This window comes from Phalangium opilio, unplaced genomic scaffold (genome assembly GCF_054372755.1).
Source record: "Phalangium opilio isolate 3A_F unplaced genomic scaffold, DU_Popi_V2 ptg000073l_1, whole genome shotgun sequence".
Classification (NCBI taxonomy): Eukaryota; Metazoa; Arthropoda; class Arachnida; order Opiliones; family Phalangiidae; genus Phalangium; species Phalangium opilio.
This window is the reverse complement of record NW_028324183.1, coordinates 2962918-2986093: the sequence shown is the minus strand read 5'-3', so window position 1 is coordinate 2986093 and position 23176 is coordinate 2962918. Positions and strand designations below refer to the sequence as shown.

The 23176-nt window shown below is 37.6% G+C and overlaps 5 protein-coding genes and 1 long non-coding RNA gene across 6 annotated transcripts; 1 reads left to right on the top strand and 5 right to left on the bottom strand.

The window, feature by feature from the left end:
• Nucleotides 1-3564: 3564 nt before the first annotated feature.
• LOC149659351 (uncharacterized) lies at nucleotides 3565-5986 on the bottom strand. The gene is made up of 4 exons (XM_089844085.1): nucleotides 5944-5986; nucleotides 4407-5896; nucleotides 3762-3880; nucleotides 3565-3601 (listed from the first exon to the last, which is right to left on the bottom strand). Exons 1-4 carry the CDS (start codon nucleotides 5984-5986, stop codon nucleotides 3565-3567), a joined length of 1689 nt encoding a protein of 562 aa, XP_089700211.1.
• Nucleotides 5987-6120: 134 nt separating this feature from the next.
• LOC149659350 (uncharacterized) lies at nucleotides 6121-6822 on the bottom strand. The gene has a single exon (XM_089844084.1). The coding sequence runs from the start codon at nucleotides 6820-6822 to the stop codon at nucleotides 6121-6123; it is 702 nt and encodes a 233-aa protein (XP_089700210.1).
• A 12-nt stretch (nucleotides 6823-6834) lies between these two features.
• Nucleotides 6835-9838, bottom strand: LOC149659349 (uncharacterized). Its single transcript, XM_089844083.1, has 4 exons — nucleotides 9712-9838; nucleotides 9555-9631; nucleotides 8124-9338; nucleotides 6835-8082 (listed from the first exon to the last, which is right to left on the bottom strand). Exons 1-4 carry the CDS (start codon nucleotides 9836-9838, stop codon nucleotides 6835-6837), a joined length of 2667 nt encoding a protein of 888 aa, XP_089700209.1.
• Nucleotides 9839-11331: 1493 nt separating this feature from the next.
• On the top strand, nucleotides 11332-12429 carry LOC149659348 (uncharacterized). Its single transcript, XM_089844082.1, has 4 exons — nucleotides 11332-11359; nucleotides 11428-11514; nucleotides 11578-11876; nucleotides 11944-12429. Exons 1-4 carry the CDS (start codon nucleotides 11332-11334, stop codon nucleotides 12427-12429), a joined length of 900 nt encoding a protein of 299 aa, XP_089700208.1.
• Nucleotides 12430-12596: 167 nt separating this feature from the next.
• LOC149659347 (uncharacterized) lies at nucleotides 12597-13205 on the bottom strand. Its single transcript, XM_089844081.1, has one exon. It carries the CDS (start codon nucleotides 13203-13205, stop codon nucleotides 12597-12599), a length of 609 nt encoding a protein of 202 aa, XP_089700207.1.
• Nucleotides 13206-21127: 7922 nt separating this feature from the next.
• On the bottom strand, nucleotides 21128-22759 carry LOC149659346 (uncharacterized). The gene is made up of 5 exons (XR_016369837.1): nucleotides 22616-22759; nucleotides 21972-22029; nucleotides 21809-21881; nucleotides 21629-21718; nucleotides 21128-21566 (listed from the first exon to the last, which is right to left on the bottom strand). It is a non-coding gene; the product is annotated as an uncharacterized LOC149659346 (long non-coding RNA).
• Nucleotides 22760-23176: the final 417 nt, after the last annotated feature.

Below are 23176 nucleotides of genomic sequence, written 5' to 3'. Positions count from 1 at the left end.
CTACAATAAAATACAGTAAAACACAATAAAATACACTATACCATAATAAAATACAATAAAAGTACAATAAAATACACTAAAAGTACACTATACCATAATAAAATACATTAAGGTACAATAAAACTTCAACAAAACACAGTAAAACACAATAGAATACACTAAAATTGCAATAAAACTACAATAAAATACAGTAAAACACAATAAAATACACAAAAAGTACAATAAAACACACTAAAAGTACACTATACCATAATAAAATACACTAAAAGTACAATAAAAGTACAATAAAATACAGTAAAACACAATAAAATACACTATACCATAATAAAATACAATAAAAGTACAATAAAATACACTAAGGTACAATAAAACTACAATAAAATACAGTAAAACACAATAAAATACACTAAAAGTACAATAAAACTACAATAAAATACAGTAAAACACAATAAAATACACTAAAAGTAAAATAAAACACTAAAACTACACAAAGGTACAATAAAACTATAATAAAACACAATAAAAGTACAATAAAACACTCTAAAACTACACTATACCACAACAAAACTACAATAAAACACACCAAAGCAAAGTAAAACATGTTTACACTAGACCGCCAAGAAGAAAAAACACTGAATTTTTGAAAGTTTTCCCAGTTTCCCAGGTTTGTACGAACCCTGAATTCAACCTCGTACAGATAGGCAGTTCAGCGCTATTATGAAAAATGCAGAAATAATATCCTCATAAAAAGTTCACCACAATGTTTATTGGTAACATTTATTTTCTGTTTTTCTTTACAAACAAGAGATATTTCATTAAGAAATACAATGAAGAGCTATTGTTGTTATTAATCTGTCTTTGATATTTCTTTTTTCGTTAGTAAATATATTACCTTTATCTTCTTTTAGGTTATTTGATAGGTCCAAAGTATGAAAAGGTACATTTGGATTACTTATCAAAACCAATGCAAGTTTATGAGCAAAATCCCTATTTTAAAATACAAATCTTTACATTAAATAACGTCATTATAAGAATAACTTGTACGAATATACACCATTTAACTCCTATATTATCTAAATAGAGTTCCTCAATGAAGACAGTTTTTTCATAACAGCCAAAATCTGTTCCAAAGCTTCCGGGACCAGTGTTTTTATACACAATGGAAGGTAGATTTGATTTTCTTTTTACTTACTCTTTAAAACTAACCTGATAAATTACTTCTTTTTTTCATGTAAATGGAAGCTTCGAGATCAGTAGCACTTCCTGGAGGAGTCTGGATATTTTTCCTTTAGTTCAGTTTTGAACTGTCGAAATAAGATACGGCTCTTTTCTTGATCGGTATCCTTTTCTTTATGGAATGAGTTGGCCATTTTCAGGCCATAATGGATGACAAAAAGCGTTATTTAAAACTGAAAATTAGTATCTTACAACGTGTAATTCGCAAACCTACAAAGATATCAATCAATGGGTTAGTTATCGATGGTTTCTTCTTTCTACACACGGTGGTATCTTGGTCTTACTTGACTTTTAAATTAAAGTCATTGTCTAAACCTTTCATCATGATAAGGCGCTGAATTTCTGCTGAAGAAGAAGGTTCCCAAGGATCTCTCCACAAGACTTCAAAAATGACAGCTAACTTATTAGTCATTGGTTCTCTATACCAGGCTTCGTAGTCAATATGTTTCTGACATTTCCAACAAAGCTCAATGTAAAAGAGGTGGGCGCCCATCATTTCCAAACGTTGTCAGTTTTATCCTTGGGTATTTGGGCTATTTCTTTCATTTCGAATGCGGGTACAACGTAAACAGTTTTATCATCTTTTCGAGATTCGAGAAAGAGCCTATTTTCTCAGGCATACTCCAGGAACATTTCGTGGAGGTTATACTTGGGCATCATATCGACGTCTAAGACTAATGCAAATTCTGTGGTGGAATTTCTTCTCGCCACCTTACGTAATAACGTTATAACTTGGAGGTAGGTTAGGTTTAGACACGTTAGGACGAGTCCTGGCGTTTGGTGTTGGCCTGTAAACGGGGTAGTCTCTGCCTCTAACGTTGACTTTAGTACGATACTAATAGAAAAATTAGATGCGAATTGTTTTGAATACGAATGATTTGAAAGGAGAGTATTTACACACGCTTACTTTTCTGTGATTGTATTTTGAAACTAAGTACTGGTATTTGATTCCGTTTGAGCTGTCAAATCTTTGTTCCTTTTGTAAGTATAACTCTACACCCGTATCAGTCCTTTTCCAGTAAGCCATTACCGACCCAAACCTCTACTGTATCGTTATGAACCTGACACATTTTCATTTAGCAATGTTAAAACTTTACCGCCACCCCTTAATATACGTTACGCGATACAACAACTCTTCGAATGACGTCACAATTGTTGGATTATTATAGGCAAAATTTAACCAAGGCTTACAAATAGACGCTAACACACCAGTAACACTTTGATTTTCAGAGGTTAATTACGCTTTCTACTATTACGTCTAAGATGATTTTCTTATATATTAATTACGCTTTTACGTGTACCTTTTAATTAAAACAATACCATAATCAAAATAAACTCCTTGAAAAAAGGTTGAAATTTTGAGTCAAACTAAAAATTACAATGGATTGCGCAACTTCCAACAGACATTAACCCTTGGCAATGTACGTTTAAAGCTATCCATTCTCGTCTATACTACCGCCACCCCTTAATATACGTTACGCGATACAACAACTCTTCGAATGACGTCACAATTGTTGGATTATTATAGGCAGAATTTAACCAAGGCTTACAAATAGACGCTAACACACCAGTAACACTTTGATTTTCAGAGGTTAATTACGCTTTCTACTATTACGTCTAAGATGATTTTCTTATATATTAATTACGCTTTTACGTGTACCTTTTAATTACCATTAAAACAATACCATAATCAAAATAAACTCCTTGAAAAAAGGTTGAAATTTTGAGTCAAACTAAAAATTACAATGGATTGCGCAACTTCCAACAGACATTAACCCTTGGCAATGTACGTTTAAAGCTATCCATTCTCGTCTCTTATCAATGACGTCACAAATACAATTCTTCAAATGACGTCACAGATACAGTTGTAGAAGGGAGGAGTTTCCCAATAGGCGGCGCACGGTGTTTTCCCGCCAATGACGTCATAGATACAGTTGTAGATTTTCCCGCTAATGACGTCACAGAGACAGTTGTAGAAGAGACAGGTCTGCCAGATTCCCGCGCAGGGTTTCCCCGCGAGGGGGCGCGCGAGTTTTCCCGCGAGGGGGCGCGCGCAAGTTTTCCCGCGAGGGGGCGCAGCCGCCAGGGGGCGCGCGAGTTTTCCCGCGAGGGGGCGCAGCCGCCAGGGGGCGCGCGCGAGTTTTCCCGCGAGGGGGCGCGCCAGGGGGCGGAGTTTTCCAGGGGGCGCTGTTTCCCAGGTGGGCGTGGCGAGAGGGTGACCTTGAAATTCTACACCTACACTCTACACCTACATTCTACACCTACGGAGGTAGGAAGTGCGGCTCTATACTACTCCCTTGTGGGGGTTTTACTGAATATCTAAAGGTCTCATGTAGCTGGTTTGTAATCAGTAGCCGCGTAGTTGCTATAAGCGAATAAACAGACTTATTTATTGATGAAACGAAAAGACTTATTTATTGATGAAACGAAAAGACTTATTTATTGATGAAACGAAAAGACTTATTTATTGATGAAACGAAAAGACTTATTTATTGATAAACGGAAATACTTAAAAAACACTTTACTAAGTTATAAACGCCAAAGGGGGGTTAAACTTATTATTAGGATATTGCGGTGATAGCGAGCGTTTTAGGGTTAGCGAACGTATTGCGGTGGTACCGGGGGGTTTAGGGTTAGCCATCGGCTAAAGCGAGGGGCCGAAGAGGTTACTAGCGAAAAATCAGACTAGGGGGTCCGAAAGCGAAAGCGTGTATCCTTAGCGAGATACCAAAAAAGGACACTCTTTTTTTTTCTCCTCGAGTCCTAGCTCTCTTCTTTTTTCAGGGTGGTCTAAAAGGCTTAGGTAGAAAGGGGCATAGGTAAGCTTACAGTGCTGTTTCGGGGGGGGGGGGTTTGGTGACGTCTTTCTACACGTTTCAGTGACGTCTTGGGCTCTTTGGCGTAAACAACGTAGTCTTACCAAAATTTTAGTATAAAGAAAATGAAATTGGCAGAAGGCCATAACTAAAGGTGGCAGAAGGCCATAACTAAAGGTTTAAACTAAAAAAGGTTCATAATGTGAAGTTGCGATTTCACAGGCTCCCCCGCGATTGAACTTTTGTTCAATTCAAAAAACGTCACTTAATGTTTTAAAGTTTTCTGTGTCAAATTTCTAAACGATAAAGAAGCTGAATACGTCTTCTAAGCTTGGTTCCACCAGATAGTCTTACCATACATGATCGAACATTTCCGTCGCGTCCCGGAAATACTTCGTCTATTACACCTAGATCCCAGGTGAGACGAGGCTTCTTTTCTTCCCCGATGAGGACTACGTCTCCGGGTTTAATTGGCTTTGAAGGGTTGTTTTTTGTTCTATGATGGGCTGATCTGAGTTGCAGAAGGTGTTCTGCTCTCCAGCGTTTCCATAATCCATCGATTATGGTTTGGCGATAACGTAGGCGTCGTGTCAGTTCCTTTCTACTTGCGGGTAGTTCGTTGATCTTAGGAAACGTTCGGGACGGTAGACTGGTCATCTTTGCGCCTAGGAGGAAATGGTTTGGGGTAATCGGTGCTGGCTCGTGGACATCCTCATAGGTGAACGTGATTGGACGGGAGTTAATGCAGGCTTCCGCTTCCGTTAGAGTTGTGCCAATTTCGTCAAAGGATAGTTTAGCTCGTCCGATGGTTTTGCGTAAGGCGCTTTTGACTGATCCGACTAACCTCTCCCAAAATCCGCCCCACCATGCGGCGCGATCAGCGATGAATGTCCAGTGAATTTTTTGATTAGCGAAGTACCGCGAAATTTGAGGGCTACCTAAGTTTTTCCATAAGTCATTAAGTTCCGTATTAGCGCGTTTAAAAGTCTTAGCGTTTTCTGAGTAGAGGTGTTTTATCATACCACGACACGAAACGAATCTTCGAAAGGCAAGTAGGAAAGTATCTGTAGTCATATCGGGCACGAGCTCCAGATGCACAGCTCGCGTGACGGCGCAGGTGAAGAGCGCGAAGTAACATTTTTTCTCTTCTCGCGTGAAGAGTGGACCGGCGAAATCCAGCCTGCAACTTTCGAAAGCGGGTGTTTCGGTAGACTGAAACTCCGGCAGAGGGGCCATTACCTTGTCCGATGCTCGTACTTTAAAGTAATGGCAAATGTTGCAATTTTTAATTACTGAACTAACGTATGCACGTGACTTGGTCACCCAGAACCTTTCCCGCAAAGCGGCGGTTGTTATTATTACTCCGGCGTGCTTAACCTTTTCATGCGCGTTGATTACGAGAAGCTTTGTGAAAGGGTGTTTCGGCGCGATAACCCAGGGGTGACGTTCCGCGTACGTCAGACCGCTTCCTTTCAAGCGTCCGTTTACCCGTAAAAGTCCGTCCGAGTCGAAGTACGGATGTAGAGTTAAGATTTTAGAATCATTTTGAATCTTCTGTTCCTTAGCGAGGAGCTCTACTTCCTGTTGAAACTGATCTTTCTGGGTATGGCGAATCCAGTAGATTTCGGCTTGGAGAATCTCATTAGCGGTTAGTTCTCCGCTGCGTCTTTGGTCTTTGAATCTCAAGTTCTGCTGGTAGCGTAGAATCCAGGCCGTGAGACGATAGAGCTTTGTCAAAGAGTTGAAAGCGTTGAGGTTTATCGGCGATTCTCTTGGCGGGCTCGTCACAGACAATGTGAGTGTGGTGGTTCGTAACTCGTCTAGGACGGGTTCGAAATCAGGTTCTGAGGGGGATCGGTCTTTGAGCAGATTTCAGTTTCTGTAAGCCAGCGTGGCCCATGCCACCAGAAGGAATCCTTGGCTAGTTCAGCCATGTTGCTTCCACGCGTTGGATGGTCAGCGGGATTTTCCGATCCTTTGCAATGATGCCAAAGTATGGGGTCAGAAACTGATTGGATTTCTCTTACGCGATTAGAGACGAATGGCTTCTAGCGGTCGGCTCTTCCTTTTATCCACCCCAGTCGCTCCACATCAAGGTCTTCTTGGGTTTGATTTTCAATTGAATCATCAGATGTTTGACCAGCTGCGCCGCAAGAAGGGCTCCCATTAATTCGAGGCGAGGGAGCGTCAGCTTTTTTAAGGGAGCTACTCGTGATTTTGACGTTACGAGTGTAGAAGCGTAGTGTCCCTCCTTGTTACGGTATTTGAAATACACTACGGCAGCGTAGGCCTTCGGGCTAGCGTCCGAAAAGCAATGTAGTTCCAGGCTTTCTGGATCGAGATCGACGGCTTCTTTAAAGTAGTGACGAGGAATGGCAATTTCCTGAATATTTCTTAACTTGCAGCACCAGTCTTCAAAAATTCCTTTTTCTTCATCTGGGAGCTCCTCGTCCCAGGAGAGCCCCTTTTCCCAAAGTTGTTGTAAAAGTATCTTGGCTCGTACCGTGAAGGGCGAAATGAAGCCAAGCGGGTCAAAAACTTTTGCTACTGATTTCAGGACCCATCTTTTTGTGTTCTTCCGATCCTTAATGAAATCAAGCAGATCGTCAATGACAAAAGTAAATACGTCATTTACATTGTTCCAAGCGAGTCCAAGAACTTTGGTGGGTGCAAATGAAGTTTTAAGAGCGGGTGGCTTCGTTGTTAAGTTTTTAGCGGTCAAAAGTTCTTTTAGCTGGGGCGAATTAGTCTGCCATTTTGTCAGCGTCATGCTAGCTTCTTTTTATAATGTTATCGTTTCGGTGATTAGATCAAGAGCCTCCTTTTCTGAGTCTGCATTAGAAACCAGGTCGTCTACGTACATAGAATCGTTTAGTAGTTGACTTGCTTCAGGGTAGGTTTCTTTGTACTTCTGGGCATGTAAGCGGATGGTTGCGGCCAATAAAAAGGGACTTGAAGTTGCCCCGAAGGGTACTCGTGTCATTCGATAGATGCTGAGATCTTGAGGTACGTACGGGTCATCGACATTTACCCACAAAAACCGTAGCGTGTCTCGATCCTCTGGTTGAATCTCTATTTGCAGGAAGGCTTTAGTAATGTCGGCAGTAAAGGCTACTTTCTTTTCGCGGAAGCGCAGTAAAATGTCCAATAACTCGGGGTTCAGATTGGGTCGTGCTTCTAGGCAGGAGTTGAGGCTTGATACTCCGAGAGCGTGTGATGACGCGTCGTTAACTATGCGTGTTCGGGTCGAGGTGCTAGCTTCTCGCGTGACGGAGCGGTGGGGGAAGTAATAAAGCGGGTAGCCAGTTTTCTTTGAAGGATCTACTCGTTCAGCGACTCCGGTGTCGAGTTGTTCTTTGATGATTGCGTTGTATTTTTGGAACCTAACGGGATCTCCTCGAAGTTTGTTAAGTAGATTTAGGGTGCGTTTTTTCGCGACGGAAAAATTTTCTCCTAGCTGATGATCTCCTGACTTGAATGGTAACGCAACGGTATAGCGGCCGTTATTGAAACTTGTTGTTTTTGAGAACTTTCCGAGTATTTGTTTTCCCCTTTCTTCATCCTCGTCGGAGTCTTTGATTTCAAAGGATTCAAGTTCCCAGAACTTGCGGAGCTGGTCGGAAACGTCTTCTTCTTCAGGGATAACGGTTGTGTTTACGTGCATGATAGTGATGGCATTAAGCCCAACACCAAGCGAAGCGACGGAAGCGGGTCCCTGAAGAGTCCAACCAAAAACTGTATCCATAGCGATGAGCGTGGGGCTTAACCTCTCGACTTTGCCGCTCACAACGGCCCAAAGGTAGTTTGCTCCTATTAGAACCTCGATAGCGTAAGGTTCTTGAGTTCCAACTTCTACGGTAGCCGTGTCAGCCATCAGCTGATTTCTTTTGTGAAACTTTTTCGCGATCTCCATTCCAGGCACTGAGAAAACCGCTCCGCAGATAGTGGTCGTTTCGTAGGCTTCTAAGAGAACCTTGTCTCGGAGTTGTGACGGCTCACGAGTTCTATTTGTACTCTTCGTCTCAGTACTCTTTGCGGCGTTGAGTTTCCAAAATTATTTGTCTCCAGTACGTCTTCACTGATAATTGGTAGATTTAGCGCTCGCGAAACGCTTTCCTTTATAAAGGTTACGTGACTCCCAGTATCAAGGAGACATCGGACATTTTTTCTTTCTTCGTTATTTGGACGTTTAGCAGTGGCTACAGCCGTCTGAAGGAAAACGTATGTCGAATCTTGTTTGGAGACACCAGCGGTCATTTGTGCTACTTGATTAACTGCTTCTGAGCTCGCTGGATTAGGGGCGATGCGTTGGTCCTCGAGTTGGTCGCAAATGCTAGAGTGATGGCGTCCTTGGCATTTTTTGCATGTTTGAAAGCGGGACATGCAATTTCTCGACGGGTGATTTTCCCGTAAACAGACGAAACATCGGTTCCGTTTGAGTAGAACATCTTTCTTTTCTGGTACTGTTAGTTTAGTACATTGCGTGGTTGTATGCTCGCTTTGGGAGCAGTAAAGGCAAACCCTCTGATAGGCGTTAACAGAGAGGGCGGCTGCTCCGTGTAGCGGTTTTGGCTTGCGATTATCTCGTTGCGAATAAAATCTCTCTGGCGGTCTTCGTTCTTGAACTGCGTGTTTTCGATCAGATTCTGGCGCGGCTGATCTTGTGAGAACTGAAGCACGTTCCCGGCTGGATATTTCTCGTAGTAAAAAATCCATTAGCTCGTGGATTTGTAGGGAATTAGCGTATTGCCGGCTAAAAGCGAGGGTAATATCTTCAGGGAGACATTGAGTGATTAAACTTCCGTACGTTTGAACAACGACTTGCAGATCTTCCAAGCTTCTAATGTGAGTCATGCAGGTGTCATACAGTCCCCTTAAGCCTTGAACGTCGTTAGATTTCTTTACCGCGGGAAGATGAAGTAGAACGAACATGTGTTCATTTACAATAACTTCTTGTCGGCCAAACCGGTTTTGAAGGTTAATTATAGCGGAGTCGTAATTAGCGTCGGAAAGGCTTAAACCTTTCAATGAGAGTAAAGCTTCGCCTTCTAGATATGATCGTACGTAGGTGAATTTGTCAGTTTTTGACAGGGTCGGGTTGTTGTGAATGGCGCTTTGGTAATGTGCCCAGAAGTCTTGCCATTCCTCTATTAATCCCGAATAGCGGCGAATTTCCAATTTGGGAAGTCTAACGGTAGGAGTTACAATAGCATCGACACCCTCAAGGACTTGATCAAATCGGGAATTCCACCTGTTATGATCGAAGGCACTGGAACTTTCGAATATCTGCGAGTTTTGGTGAATATTCTTTTAAATATTATGTTCTCTATTTACTCGACGTCATTGATTCGTATTTAGGCTGCCAAGGATCCAGTTGTTCAGGAATGGCTAGACGCACTCGATATGGAACACATTTTCAAAAGTATTGTGGACTAAATAATGATTGACGGATACATTCCGATAATTTCTGGGAAAGAAGCTCTGATCATATCAGAATGATACCTGACTTGGTTCTTGGGAGAAGTCTTGGCCGCTGAAGCTGAGGCTAAAGAGATCTTTGCGAACCAAGGAGGACTTTACTTTTCGCAGGAAGAAATGGGTTTCGAATTCTTACACATTGTTCACAATACATCTTGGATGAGAAGCAGTCCAATAGTACACGAGTTCCGACAATTGGGGTCAGTATGAATTTTATAGTAAATTGATAAGGACTGACCACTCTTTATTGCAGTCTGGGACCAATGTTCGAAACGCAAGTTTTCAACTATCTGGAGTTCGTCTACCATCACCCTATGGAATATATCACTGGAAGAGACCATTGAAAAGCTCTTCGAACTTGGACCTCAGTAGCGTCACCGTTCCTTTCTACTTGTTTTTCATTCTGATGTCAGCATCAGTAGCCGTTGTTATTACCGAGATTTTCTTCGACCAGCTTTCTAAACGTTGAAATTAAGCCATGGTCTTTAAATTGTTTATCGTACCATAAATCAATTAAACAAAATCCCAATAGCGACATAATATTAATGTCTGCTATAGCGGGTTTGTTTTCTCAAAGTCTGTATATATTTAAACTAATTAAGGATGTGATAGAACTTACACCTCTATATTTCCCTAACTATAATTACAAAGTTTCTTTATGCGTATTACTTTTCGCTTTTTATTCCACTCTTATAACCAAAGAAAAATACCTTTCCACGTACGTGCTATAGGGCGACAGCAGAAAGGGCATTAAAAAAATGGCATACGTCACAGTTTCAGAATACAGTCGCGCCATCTAGTAAGGCTCAGTATAAAGAAAGATCGTTTTATTGACAAGATTCAAAATTTTATGCAGACGCCATATTTGGGAAGCGGGATCAAAGGCTTCAATAATGAATACGTCTAAAATAACTAGTAATGAGCCTAAATTAACATATTTTGAATCTCTTAATGAACATATTAAGAAAAGGTATAGAGAAAAAACTAGTTTAATAATAGGTGATACAGACCCTTATTTACTAAAAAAAAGATTTGAAGTTTTTGAATGCCCAAGACACCGGTGGTGAAACAAGCAACTCGTTTGACTTGCTACCACCTGTTAGTTTTCCTGATATGCATGTTTATTTAATTTCTGGACAGTCCCCTTTCACTCATATGCAACTGAAAAATTATAAAGCACTTGAGGCTTACGATTAGTTTGTTTGTGGTTTCGTAAGAAACGTAGGGCTCAAAACCTTTCCTAGGGATGATAATGACGACAAAGTGCTCATCAAATGCCAAGTAAGTTCACATATTACTTTGATACTCTGCTCGAGCAGTAGTTTATGAATATCTAAATTTGGGTTATGCATTCGCAAAGACTTAGAGAGAAAGTGCTAGAACCATGGGTGATTGCAGGAAGTACAGGTACGATTCTGTGTGGACATTGCACATGCATGGCCGGCTTAGATGAATGCTGTACACGCATTGCAGCGGTACTTTTCTATGTTGAATATGCAGTAAGATTCCGAGAAAAAGTAACTGTTACTGGACAGAAAGCTTACTGGATGGTTCGTATATCCAAAGAGCCATCGTATTCGCCTGTTTGCCAAATGGATTTGAGTTCAGCGAAAGCAAAGAAAAAAGCATTAGATACGAATGTAGAGGGCCTTACTCCGTCAAAACCCAAATCGCTTGTTCGCAAGCCACTAAAAGAGGTTCCTGATTTCAGCGCGCAAGGAATGAGTGAATTTTGGGATTGAATTTATAGCGAATCCCCGAACTTGGCTATTTTTAGGGTTCTTCCCAAGTATCATGAAAAATGTATTCCAACTTACATCAACAAGGAAGTATATCCATTAGTTTTAACGGAACTTTATAAAACATTTATCAAAATTATCATTTGGGGGACTGTTAGTCCATTCGGAAGTAGTAGAAGTATCATTCACCGAAGAACAAGCCAAAAGAGTTCAGATGGAAACAAAATCTCAAGCTAAATCTAAAGGTTGGCATAGATTTAGAGCTGGCAGAATTACTGAATCAAATTTACGAAAAGCATGTCAAACAGATCCCTCAATGCCCTCGGTTTCTTTAATTGAAACAATATGTTACCCCGGAAAAAAGTCATTCAGTTCTGAGGCTACTGACTGGGGAATAAATCATGAACGTTCAATGAAAAAGGTTTATCTAACTGTAATGAAAGAAAAACATCAGAATTTGAAGTTCGAAGAGTCAGGCCATTTCTTAAATCCTAAATATCCACACCTTGGGGCATCGCCAGATGGATTAGTAGAATGTCAATGCTGTGGAAAAGGGGTAATTGAAATAAAGTGTCCCTATTCAATGAGAACCAAATCAGTTAAGGAGGTGAACAAGACTTTTTGTCTAGAAAGCACACCTTAAATTGAAAAAAGAACATGAATATTACTACCAGGTCCAAGCGCAGATGTTCTTGTCTGAGAGGAGCTACGCAGATTTCTGTGTGCGGACACCTGTAGACCACCACATTGAACGAATAGAGAAAGATGAAGCCCTGTGGGATACAGCCAATTCTAGAGCTAATGAGTTTTTTAGAACAGCATTATTTGCCAAATATTTCACAAGAGAAGTAACTTCTGAAAGCAAACGACCCAAAGTTTCGTACAGTTCAAAAGCAGGTACACTAGATACAAATGATTCCATTGTGGTCTCTAAAATTCTATCGCCAAGTAAAAACAGCAATGAAAGTAATGAAGATTTAAATCTAGTGAATGATGGTGAAAAATGGTGCTACTGTAAAGAGGGAGAAAAAGGGAAAATTATTTTTTGTGAACAAGAAAACTGTAACATCAAAATGTTCCACATAAAATGTCTAAAAATGAGGGAGATTCCTAAAAGAAAATGGTTTTGCCCCGACTGCAAAAAAGATCATTCGTGCTGACAAAATTTTAAATAAGGTTAATAAGAAAGCATTAAAAAAAGTTCAAAATATTTTACCCTAGTCAAACTGTCAAATTGCGCTTAATCCAAATAAAGGTTTTGTGATAATTTTAATGATCAAATAAAAATTGTGATAATTTTAATGAACATATAAAAATTGTGATAATTTTAATGAACAAATAAAAAACTCTCTTTTTTTGGGATAACGGGGGATGTCAGATTTGTTAATCCACATGCGGAAACAAAAATCTTATCGATTGTAGCTATAGTTTCATCTTCAGGAGCTTCATGCAAGAGTTCAATTGGTATTTTTGTGTGTAGAATTTGATACTTCTGGCGCCATAAATCAATAACCCTCTCAACATGAATTCTAACATTAGCTATTTTACGGGTATCTTCAATTTCTTCCGGATTTAACTGTGCCTTTCCTTTTGTGAAAGCCGTTAATTTTACTGACGCATAGAACATGCTAACAGAATCAGCAATATTAAAACCCCTATCAGCTAAGACAACATCTCCAGGCAAGAGAATGTTCAAAAATCCGCAATTTTCAGTCAGGTGTTTATCGCTTACGCGGCCTCCCCATCCTTTGGACACAAAACTTATAGTCCTTTGGGGTGTAATTGCAATTAAATATTTTACAGTGTTACTGTGTTTATAGCTTGACCAGGTTTCTGCCTTACTTAATACATTTGATGGCTTTTCAGTAAAGATTTCGAAACAGTCAATGATTGTAGCCACCCTTTTCCCAAAATTCACCTGGAAACACATCGGCATAGTGGCCTGAAGGATATCCCTCTCAGGCCATATAATGCTTTTTTAAAAAAGTTTATACAAAATGTTTAAAGTGTTGTGAAAAAGTCGACCAACGGTTCGGTCTGAGATGTTAAACCTATAGGCCAAAGCCAAGTTTGTTACCGCTAGTCTCATTTTCATTAGGGTTAATATTAGTTGTTGAAAATGATCAAGCTTCGAATTATTAAAAAGAAACGTTCATATTTCTCATTTAGACCCTCAAACAACTTTTGGGATTTTTCCAATTCATACTCAACATATTCTAATTCAAACTGTTCCACCACTCTAAATAAAGTTCGAGTTTCGCCATCAAACTTTCTAAATAAGTTTGCGTTTCACAATCAACTTTTTCTAGAAATGTTTGCATTTCACTTTCCTTTACATTGGGTTTTGAATCAGATATTAAATCAAATTCAGAATAAGTTTGAACCTCCTTATCAGCGTAAACCCTAATTGAAGTTTGCATACTACCATCAACAAATAATTTTAAAGGCCCTGGGCTGGAAGAGACAAGAGCACTTTGGTCATCCTCAATCTTCGGCGAATTTTCTACGAGTTGTGTTTCTTCTTGTTCTATAAATAATGGCAGAGAGTTCATCAGTGAAAATATCGTCTTCATTTATTGTATTTTCTGCTGTACAAAGTTCTATGTTTGTCTCGTTGAAACTTCTTAAAATTGTCTCACTTTCATGACCAAGGAAAGTACTTGAAGCTTGACTCTCTTCCGTTTCCCTAATACAAGCACTAGATTTATTTTTAATGTTTGTGCTCTGATAAAGATTTATACAAATCATTATGAGATAGGCTTATTAAAAACAAATTGAAATGAATACATACATGTATCTTGTTTGTAATATACCCTAGTGCAGAACGTCTCATTTTGCGTTGATATCTTGCGACCGACTTTTGAAGAAAAGCATCACTTGAAACACTTAGTGGGTTTAGACTCTTATTTGGAACCCAATCGGGGTTAGTTTTATCGAATAGCGCAGAAGGTTTTGCTTAAATAAAACATAGATTATATACTTAATAACAGGAGCAATTTGAATTAAATTCTTATCACTTACCAGAGAAAAAATGCTTAGAACAAACTCTAGTATTTTTTGTTACGACATCAGGGCCAAGGCTTTAACCTTTTCAACCAAAGTTTACGACGTTTAGAGAATAATTCTCGCGTTGCCTGATCTTGGTTTGTTATAATACCGGGTATACTAAATAAACTTAACTTTTCCTTGGTACTAATACTTTTACAGCTCTTTAAACAACAGGTCCTAACCATTTTATGAACAAACCGCCTTAAAACAACCCAGTTAAAAACTTCACAAAGATGGTGGCCGAGAAAACTGACATTTAAAGACTAGCCGCGGCGCTGCTAACTGTGGCGCGAAAGCAAAATTCAAAATGCGTTACGTCACCATATGTCTTTCTGCTTTCGCCCTATTGTGGCACCGAAGAAACCAAGCTTTATTTTTGAAATCTATTTGCTGCCGACCCACAACCTGCATTTAGACAGTCACAGCAAAAGTTAACCGAGAATTTTGGGAGTTGGAATAAATCTATCTTCTCCAGTCTGGGAAAATGCCAAAAACCAGGTATAGATGGTCCCACGAAGGTTTGAATGTGTCGGTCTGAAGTATAGATAAGCTGTTATTTATGCCTGTTTCATTTGCATAAATAAATTCCGGTGGTATTGCAATTTTTTCATCGGTGTTCCATGTATTTCCTATGTAGTTTGTTTATGTTATTGACGAATAAAATACTATCTCAAGCTTCCTCACATGTGTTTGCACCTGATTCAAGGCCAAGTCATGGGTTAATTTGCTAAAGATGAATGCGAGTTCCTAGTTGCTCGCATGGCGCAACGAAACAGATTTTTCGCAGACATTATGATAAGTCTGGCTCTTCCCTCAAAATCAGATTAAATTATAAAAAACCGTCTTGGTTTGGACCAAGGCCGAAAAAACAAACGATATGTTTGAGGTTTATCAATTGACTGAAGTTTCAGATATTGAAATTTTTTTCTAGTTATTTTTATCCACTCAATCCTTAATCAATATTTAATTCAATCAACTGATTTTACTGTTAATCGATCTATTCCCTCTAAATTAATTGAAAAAATTACATATCTACGCTTTTTCAAGAACAATTACATTTTCCGAAAACATTTTATCATGAAATTAATTATTTTGAAGGGAGTACGTGTTGAGGCATTAGTATTGAATATTTGAAATGTTCTACTGGATGTCTAAAAAGAGCAAGCGAACTTTGGCATAACTCGAATGGAAAATGTAAATATTTAATTGATACCAAACCAGGGGTGTTGCGCGAATTTATACATTAAATTTCGTATATCGAAATGCTACATTTCTATTGTCGCCTCTATGAAGGTAAAGTTGCACTGGAACCTCCATTTCCATACTTTAGAATTTCTTGGTCATAACTCAGTCTTCATTTGAAACGTCACCCCCTACTTTACACCGGTTACGTATTACGCGTAATCATTTTAGCAAGCGTAAAGATCATTTCGGAAAACACAGGGGCGAGGCCACCATTGGGGTGTATTCTCCCTCGCACCAAGGGTCATCGCCAGACGGTGCCAGAGTTCACTACGGGCAGGAGGCTAGTCAACTAGCACTGCCTATAGCGGTGCTTCTAAGCGAGCGAGAAAATGAAAGAGAGAAACACCCCAATGGCGGGATCACACCTGTGTTTCAGTTTCTCTGTATGTAATTTCCGAACTCACTTACAAATGTACTGTACACCGATTACACTGAGTGATCGGTCGTTCGGGCGCTAGCGAGTGTCAAGCCATAACCATAACCATTCATGTACACGAATGTTTTATTGTGTTAGGTTAATAAGGTTGGCGGGCAAGTCCGGAGTGTCGTGTGCCGTTTACTAATGTGAAAAGGTTTCGATCTATATGGTAATATAATATAGTGTGTTGCGACGGCTCAGATGACCCATACACTGGAACCATTGGTGATTATAAAATGCAATATATTGGGAAAATAGAGGAAGGGATGGGGTGTCGGAGTTAAATGTGACCTTCTTGGCATAACTAGTAATGAATGATGAGTTTAACCATATTATCTCCGCGGGAAATGAATATAACAAGTCATTGATACTGAGAAGTATTTCTGTTTATGTGATCTTTACCCTTAACCACGCAGGATAAACTTTATTGCTTTGTCTTAAGTAGACGACATTCACTGTAAACGACAGTCTTATCAACAACTTAAAACAGATTTAAACTTCTTTTGGTGCAAACTTGAAAATTTGTCAAGCCAGCAACAATTAAAACTATGTTGGTCAAGGTGCTTACAAGTTAGTGAGCATCGACACGAAATCCCTTCAAAATAATTAATTTCATGATAAAATGTTTTCGGAAAATGTAATTGTTCTTGAAAAAGCGTAGATATGTAATTTTTTCAATTAATTTAGAGGGACTAGATCGATTAACAGTAAAATCAGTTGATTGAATTAAATATTGATTAAGGATTGAGTGGATAAAAATAACTAGAAAAAAATTTCAATATCTGAACTTCAGTCAATTGATAAACCTCAAACATATCGTTTGTTTTTTCGGCCTTGGTCCAAACCAAGACGGTTTTTTATAATATCTGTCACTTCAGTCTTAATGTAATTAAATTTTGAATAATCATGTTTGCTTCACCGTCATACATTTGCACTCTAAAATATAACGTTGCTTTCAAACACCATATATGCTGTTTTTTCCGGTGCCAAAAAAGACATCATTTAGGGTGTACTTTAACCCCATTTTTATGATCAATTCACGCCATTTGCTAATATTATTTGCAAGTATTAAGGAAATATTAGGCATTAATGCACCATTTGCAGGGGTTTTTAACATCTTTGTTAGGCAATCTGTTGAACTTCTAATATTACTTAGTTTAATGGTGTTAAAAGTATGTAAAAAGTACGCTACCTCTGTCACATTATTAAACCAAGTGAAGTGAAATAGTTGTAAAATATTTATTTTTTTCATATTTAGCACCACGTTTATGGTGTAAAACAAATCGGTCAATACACCATTTCAAGTCCCTGTTTACCCATTTAAAGACCTGTTTACCCATTTAAAGATCTTATTTCCCCCGTTTTAACTTTTAAGGCCCTATTGACCCATTTCAAGTTAATTGTACTATGGTAATTAACCGCTTGCCTGCCTTACGACGGAATTCCAATTCGGCTGAAAACTACATCAATTTGGCGGTTTTGGATTTGGTCTAATGGGACAAACATCTTGGCTTAAATTAAAATTCTATATACGCCCGTTAACATCTGATTAACTTGAGTGGTTATGTAAAATGAGCAATAATCCCATCTATTTTGTAAAACATTAAGCAAAATTTATAGTTTTGAAGAATGAAATGTTTTTAAATCGCAGAAATGCACCGTTATAAAGCGATTCGCTTATTTTAATTTTTAAGTCAAATTACATAACACTGTAACGAACTTAAACGAAGTTTGAACATAGAATGAGTTCCCAAAAATAATTTTCTAACGTAATATAGTGCCTATTAAAAACCACATATTATTAAAAGAAAATATTTTTATTTTTAAACGCTGTCAACGATAAAACGTTTGTTATTATTGAACTATTTTTTTATTAAATTTATAACATTTATAGGATCAATACGTCTACTATTAAGAGGTACAATGCTTGAAATTTGTGTCTCAATGACACGTAACCTAACTAACATATGCCTTACCTAACCCGACCTATAAAACAAGCCATATTTTCAACGTTTTTTGTTGAGGGACCTTGAAAAATAAACGATTTTTTGGAAAAGGCCCGAGTTGATTAGTAATGACCTAATATTAAACTCAGTTTGTAAAATAAAAATAAAATTCTTATGCCATGAAATATTTTCCAATAAGCATGTATTTTTAAAAAATTGTGCATACAGACCTCAGAAAGGTTTTTAAGTGATGTTTTAAAAAGTAAAACATGCTCATTATTAAAACAATTACATTAGTTGTTGCCCAAAAGAGTTCATTTGGATAATTTTAACGGCATTAACATTTTTACTTATAATCGTGTTCAGTCAGGATTGATATAATAAGAGAGCCTTCAACGTGTACAAACACAATAGGAAAGGCAGTGAAGTCCCACTGAACAAGACTATAAATATTCCTGTAAATCAGGCGCATGGTCCTGAAATGGGGTGAACAGGGGTTTCATATGGGATTAATAGGGGTTTTAAATTGGGACATGAAATGGGGGTAAATTGGGACATGAAATGGGTGTAAATTGGGACATGAAATGGGTGTGTAAATTGGGACATGAAATGGGGGTAAATATGGACTTGAAATGGGGGTAAATATGGACATGAAATGGGGGTAAATATGGACATGAAATGGAGGTAAATGTGGACTTGAAATGGGGGTAAATATGGACTTGAAATGGGGGTAAATATAAACTTGAAATGGGTCTAAATATCGACTTGAAATGGGTCTAAATATCGACTTGAAATGGGTCTAAATATCGACTTGAAATGGGTCTAAATATCGACTTGAAATGGGTCTAAATATGGACTTGAAATGGGTCTAAATATGGACTTGAAATAGCTAAATATGGACTTGAAATGGGTCTAAATAAGGACTTGAAATGGGTCTAAATATCGACTTGAAATGGGTCTAAATATCGACTTGAAATGGGTCTAAATATGGACTTGAAATGGGTCTAAATAAGGACTTGAAATGGGTCTAAATATGGACTTGAAATGGGTCTAAATAAGGACTTGAAATGGGTCTAAATATGGACTTGAAATGGGTCTAAATATGGACTTGAAATGGGTCTAAATATGGACTTGAAATGGGTCTAAATATGGACTTGAAATGGGTCTAAATATGGACTTGAAATAGCTAAATATGGACTTGAAATGGGTCTAAATAAGGACTTGAAATGGGTCTAAATATGGACTTGAAAATGGGTCTAAATATGGACTTGAAATGGGTCTAAATATGGACTTGAAATGGGTCTAAATATGGACTTGAAATGGGTCTAAATATGGACTTAAGTGCTCATTTAATTGTTAAGATTAAATAGGAAAATTGAGACTGGGTGAAAGATAAGTGTAGTTTTAATTTTAATTAAATAAGGTATCCATGAATTTAACCAAAAAAATCGTGTTTTGCGTTAATTTCACCTCGATTAAGTTTGGTTTAAAGGCTTATCTCGATTAAGTTTGGTTTAAAGGCTTATCTCGATTAAGCTTGGTTTAAATGTTTATCTCGATTAAGCTTAGTTTAAAGGTTTATCTCGATTAAGTTTAGTTCAATAGTTTATCTCGATTAAGTTTAGTTCAAAGGTTTATCTCGATTAAGTTTAGTTCAAAGGCTTATCTCGATCAAGTTTAGTTCAAAGGCTTATCTCGATCAAGTTTGGTTTAAAGGCTTATCTCGATTAAGTTTGGTTTAAAGGCTTATCTCGAATAAGTTTGGTTTAAAGGTTTATCTCGATTAAGTTTGGTTTAAAGGCTTATCTCGATTAAGTTTGGTTTAAAGGCTTATCTCGATTAAGTTTGGTTCAATGGCTTATCTCGATTAAGTTTGGTTTAGAGGCTTATCTCGATTAAGCTTAGTTTAAAGGTTTATCTCGATTAAGCTTAGTTTAAAGGTTTATCTCGATTAAGTTTAGTTCAAAGGTTTATCTCGATTAAGTTTGGTTTAAAGGTTTATCTCGATTAAGTTTGGTTTAAAGGTTTATCTCGATTAAGTTTGGTTTAAAGGCTTATCTCGATTAAGTTTGGTTTAAAGGCTTATCTCGATTAAGTTTGGTTTAAAGGCTTATCTCGATTAAGCTTAGTTTAAAGGTTTATCTCGATTAAGTTTAGTTCAAAGGTTTATCTCGATTAAGTTTAGTTCAAAGGTTTATCTCGATTAAGTTTAGTTCAAAGGCTTATCTCGATCAAGTTTAGTTCAAAGGCTTATCTCGATCAAGTTTGGTTTAAAGGCTTATCTCGATTAAGTTTGGTTTAAAGGCTTATCTCGATTAAGTTTGGTTTAAAGGCTTATCTCGATTAAGTTTGGTTTAAAGGCTTATCTCGATTAAGCTTAGTTTAAAGGTTTATCTCGATTAAGCTTAGTTTAAAGGTTTATCTCGATTAAGTTTAGTTCAAAGGTTTATCTCGATTAAGTTTAGTTCAAAGGCTTATCTTGATCAAGTTTAGTTCAAAGGCTTATGTCGATCAAGTTTGGTTTAAAGGCTTATCTCGATTAAGTTTGGTTTAAAGGTTTATCTCGATTAAGTTTAATTTAAAGGTGTATCTCGATTAAGTTAAATTTAAAGGTTTATCCTGATATAGTTTAATTAAAGGTTTATCTTGATTAAGTGTGAAATAGAAATACGAGGCTTTATCAACAGCTATACAGTTTAAATATTAATTAAGTAGTCCATTTAAAATTTATTCGAGTTTTTATCCAAAATATGTATATTGTATGTTTAAATTCACCCTAATTATACTTAATTATTCTGAAATTTGTAACGACGGCCTCCACATTCCTCCGAAGTCGTCTGCTACATCTAAATTCTTAATTACAATTTTGCTCACAAGTGGCACCTTAAGCGCCACTAGCTCCTTTCTGTTAAAAAATATAATTTGGCGGGGATGAAAACCCCCGCCGCCGCCTGCTAAAGGGCAGTTAATTTGTATTCACGGACAAGTTCAGACGTGTCTAATAAATAGTAAAAGTTATTATTCTACTACTGCGCTTTATTTACAAGAATGGACTATCTGGTAATTACTTAGTCTTGATCAATAAGATCTTTAAGCGGGTAACCTGGGAACTTCTAGTTTTCTAGTTTTTATATAATTATCTTTGTGGAATCGTGAAGTGAGGCCCCTTTCCTACTTTTAAAACTTTACGGTTACAAATTAATGAAGGATTGTGGTTTGGCAGTATTGATTTAGCTTATAAATTGAGCTTCAAAAAATTATTAACCTTAATTTTAATGTTTAGATGAGTTTTTGATTAGTTCCAACACATTGCGTTCAATTTTTATCATGCCCAGTGCTAAATTTGCGGTAACGTGTACCGGGGAGCCCGTTACAACGGATCACTACAAAGGTTACAATGTTAATGAATGATATGATTCCATAGTTTCGCTTAAATACCAGTAATTAAATCAAATAACTAAACAATTCATAGCAATTCTGACATATAAACAAACGGCAATGAGGACTGTGGAAATAGCGAACGTAACCCTCTGTTTCCCACGTGGTTACGTTGAAAAAAATCTGCACATGGAATTTATTTGACTAATTACGTAAAGACAATGTTCTCCTGGATTAATCAGCACCACTGTTACTTATATTTCTAAATTAAACAATCCACTCTTGGTAACAAATAATTTATAAAACGTAAAATCATATACGGACTGTTTCACCAGGAAAAAAATTGTTTTAACGAATCGTTTCCAACGTGGTTACGTTGAGAGAATCTGTGCTGATGTAAACATGGAAATTCCTCTACATTGGTTCAGTTTAAGGAAATATATTACACACCTTCACAATTAGTACCATTTTAGTGAGATTAACAAATAATGAAACCCTGTATACCTCATACGTAACCCTCCGTTTCCAACGTGGTTACGTTGAGAGAATCTGTGCAGATGTAAACATGGAAATTCCTCTACATTGGTTTAGTTTAAGAAAATATATCACACATCTTCACAATTAGTAGCATTTTAGTGAGATTAACAAATAATGAAACCCTGTATACCTGCTATATTTGTTGGTAGCAGAAAACGAAGCAGACTGCGTATTTTTATAATACAGAGCTGGAGTGGAAATTAGCTTTTTTATCTTTAAAAGGGAAAGACACTCAGGCTTGGAAATAAGGTTTATTTCTGAACTAGTCCTCCGGACCAGTGACCCCCGATGCCTTAAATATGAAACTGGTCCCGGGACCAGTGACCCTTCCCCTATTTATTTTTCTACTGGTCCCAGGACTTGTGGTCGTTCTCTCTTCTAAAAAAATCTCTCTGGGCTTAGGGTTGTGGTCGTTCTCTCTTCTAAAAAAATCTCTCTGGGCTTAGGGTTGTATACACAACTGGACTCATGGAGTCGAAATTTATGTTAAAATGAAAATAATTAAAGAGGTCCCCATATCAATTTTTAATAAAAGTAGGAATTAATAAACTAGTCATTGGGACCAGTGACCCTCACGTTTCGAATAAAAAAGTGGTCCAAGCTATTAATAAACTGGTTTTTGACCTGTAAACCTGTCTTATTTCCTAGCCTGAAGACACTATAAAGACTATATTACATAGACAAACTAAAATACAACTTAAGCCTTGGCCGTAAAGAACGTTCAAAAACTTACTTTAAATGATATAAAAACCTCTGTTAACTGTAATTATTTACCTGAATTACTTTTCTAGACGAAAATTCGACCTGATAACGACGTATTTCTTATTAAGGGTGCTACAGTTAATTAGAAAATACATATAAAGGTGCTCAAGCTCGGATGAAATACCAAAGTAATTTGTCACCGTCTACTGCTAGATAGTCTGACCCAAAAGTAATTTTTGACGTACTTTCAGAATTAACTAAAATTAACATACTTAGAGTTAATTGATTTAAATTAAACTAGCCGATAGCACACCTTGAATACTTAATTGTTAATTCAAGAGTATTCCGAAAAGTAACTTCGCTGTAGTTTTTCTATTAGCGGTGGGGGTAAATCACGAAAAACGCCATGTTAATCTCCATAGGAAATTAAGTAAAAGCATGTGAATTTTGCTTTAACGTTACAAAAGGGTGTCAAGTCATATCTACAAGGGCCTACCGGCCCTGTAGAATACGTTGCGAAAATAGCCACACAATGATTCTGATTAGCTGTTTATAATCCAGGTGCCAATTAACGAAAATATTATGAGTTAGCCATTCACCAACCCCCCCCCCGCCCCCAAAACATTTTTTTCT